The sequence below is a fragment of the Cariama cristata genome, unplaced genomic scaffold (genome assembly GCF_000690535.1).
Source record: "Cariama cristata isolate BGI_N322 unplaced genomic scaffold, ASM69053v1 scaffold12564, whole genome shotgun sequence".
Classification (NCBI taxonomy): Eukaryota; Metazoa; Chordata; class Aves; order Cariamiformes; family Cariamidae; genus Cariama; species Cariama cristata.
The window spans coordinates 1-1,448 of record NW_009613538.1 but is presented as its reverse complement, the minus strand read 5'-3'; the positions used below and the strand labels follow the sequence as shown (position 1 = coordinate 1,448).

The 1,448-nt window shown below is 61.3% G+C and overlaps 1 protein-coding gene across 1 annotated transcript; it reads right to left on the bottom strand.

Moving 5' to 3' along the window:
- Positions 1-642: 642 nt before the first annotated feature.
- Positions 643-1,420, bottom strand: LOC104160832 (hemoglobin subunit alpha-A). The gene is made up of 3 exons (XM_009699064.1): positions 1,320-1,420; positions 962-1,166; positions 643-869 (listed from the first exon to the last, which is right to left on the bottom strand). The coding sequence occupies exons 1-3, from the start codon at positions 1,418-1,420 to the stop codon at positions 741-743; spliced, it is 435 nt and encodes a 144-aa protein (XP_009697366.1). The 3' UTR covers positions 643-740.
- Between the last annotated feature and the right edge of the window lie 28 nt (positions 1,421-1,448).

Genomic DNA, 1,448 nt, shown 5'->3' with positions numbered 1-1,448 from the left:
CCCCCCATGCCCACTGTCTCTCCCAGCCTGCCAGCCCCCCAGGACCCCTCCGAAGTGACACCCCAGGAACGCAGCATTAGATGGAAATAGAAGAAGCCCTACGATTCCACACAGCCCTGCATGCTGGGGACGCACAGAAAGATGCCCTTGCCCTTGGGAGGACCTGAGGGTGTCTTTGCTGTGCCAGGAGGGTCACAGGCGCTGGGACCCCCCCTGACCCAGCAAGCACTTCCAGGAGGAGATGGTCTCCGACAATTTGGCCTGAATGGGGTCAAGAGGTGCACGGGGCTGGTGGGGCAAGAGGGGATCCCAGCGGATCCCAGCACGGTGCTCTGGTGGGAAGGCCAGTATGGGCTGGGGCTGCAGGGACCTCCCAAGGGCCAGACTCTGGCCCCTGTCTGCAAGTCTTTCCCCACCACCAGTGCCTGGAAATACTCTGCTTGCTCCCGGAGCCCCACGGCTGGCAGAGCAGGGTCTGCCTGCCAGGGACCACCACCCAAACGCTGCCACCTCTCAGAGACAGCAAAACCAGAGCCCGTTTCCTCCACATGCCCACCTGGCAGGGGGAACCCCCAGCTCAGACCCTCGGCGCAGATCCCTCCCGCTCCCTTCCCACAGACAGTGACAAGAGAACGCCAGGGCTGGAGCACAAATGCAACAGATTTTATTTCAGATCATTTGACTGCTCGCTGATTGAGGGCTGGCAGCAGGTTGCATCCAGCTCTAGCCACGGTGCCGTCTTAACGGTACTTGGCAGTCAGCACGTTGCCCACAGCGCACAGGAACTTGTCCAGGGAAGCATGGACCTCCGGGGTCAGGACAGTGGGGTGGTGGATGGCCACCACCACCAGGAAGCAATGGCCCAGGAACTGAAAGGGAAAAGGAGATGGTGAGCAAGGGGGTGAGGCGAGGGGGTGGCAAGAAGGGAAGCCAGGCTGGTCACCCCTTCCCAGATGCTCACTTTGAAGTTGACGGGGTCCACACGGAGCTTTTGGGCGTGGAGGTCGCTGAGCTTGGAGAGGGCACCCGCAATGTCATCGATGTGGTTGCAAGCCTCAATTAGTGCAGCCACCACCTTCTTGCCGTGCGCCTTGATCTGAGCGGAGCCGTGGTGCACGTCGAAGTGGGGGAAGTAGGTCTTGGTCTGGGGGTAGGCGGTGAACATCCTGGGAGAGAGAGAGGGGGTCAGGGACGGATGGAGCCGGACAAGACGGGGCCAGGATCACATAGGACAAGGACAGTTGTGGGTGGGGAGAAGATGGGGGCAGGTGGGAAGGAGTTGGGGACAGTCAGGAGAGGAGATGATGACGGGGATGGACACGTCCCTGTCCAGTGTCTCAGCGCCGAGTTGCTCGGCGCTGCCGCCGACTTTGGCGAAGACGGTCTTGACGTTGTTCTTGTCGCTGGTGGTCAGCACCATGGTGTCACCTTTGCCTTGGCAGCCCCCA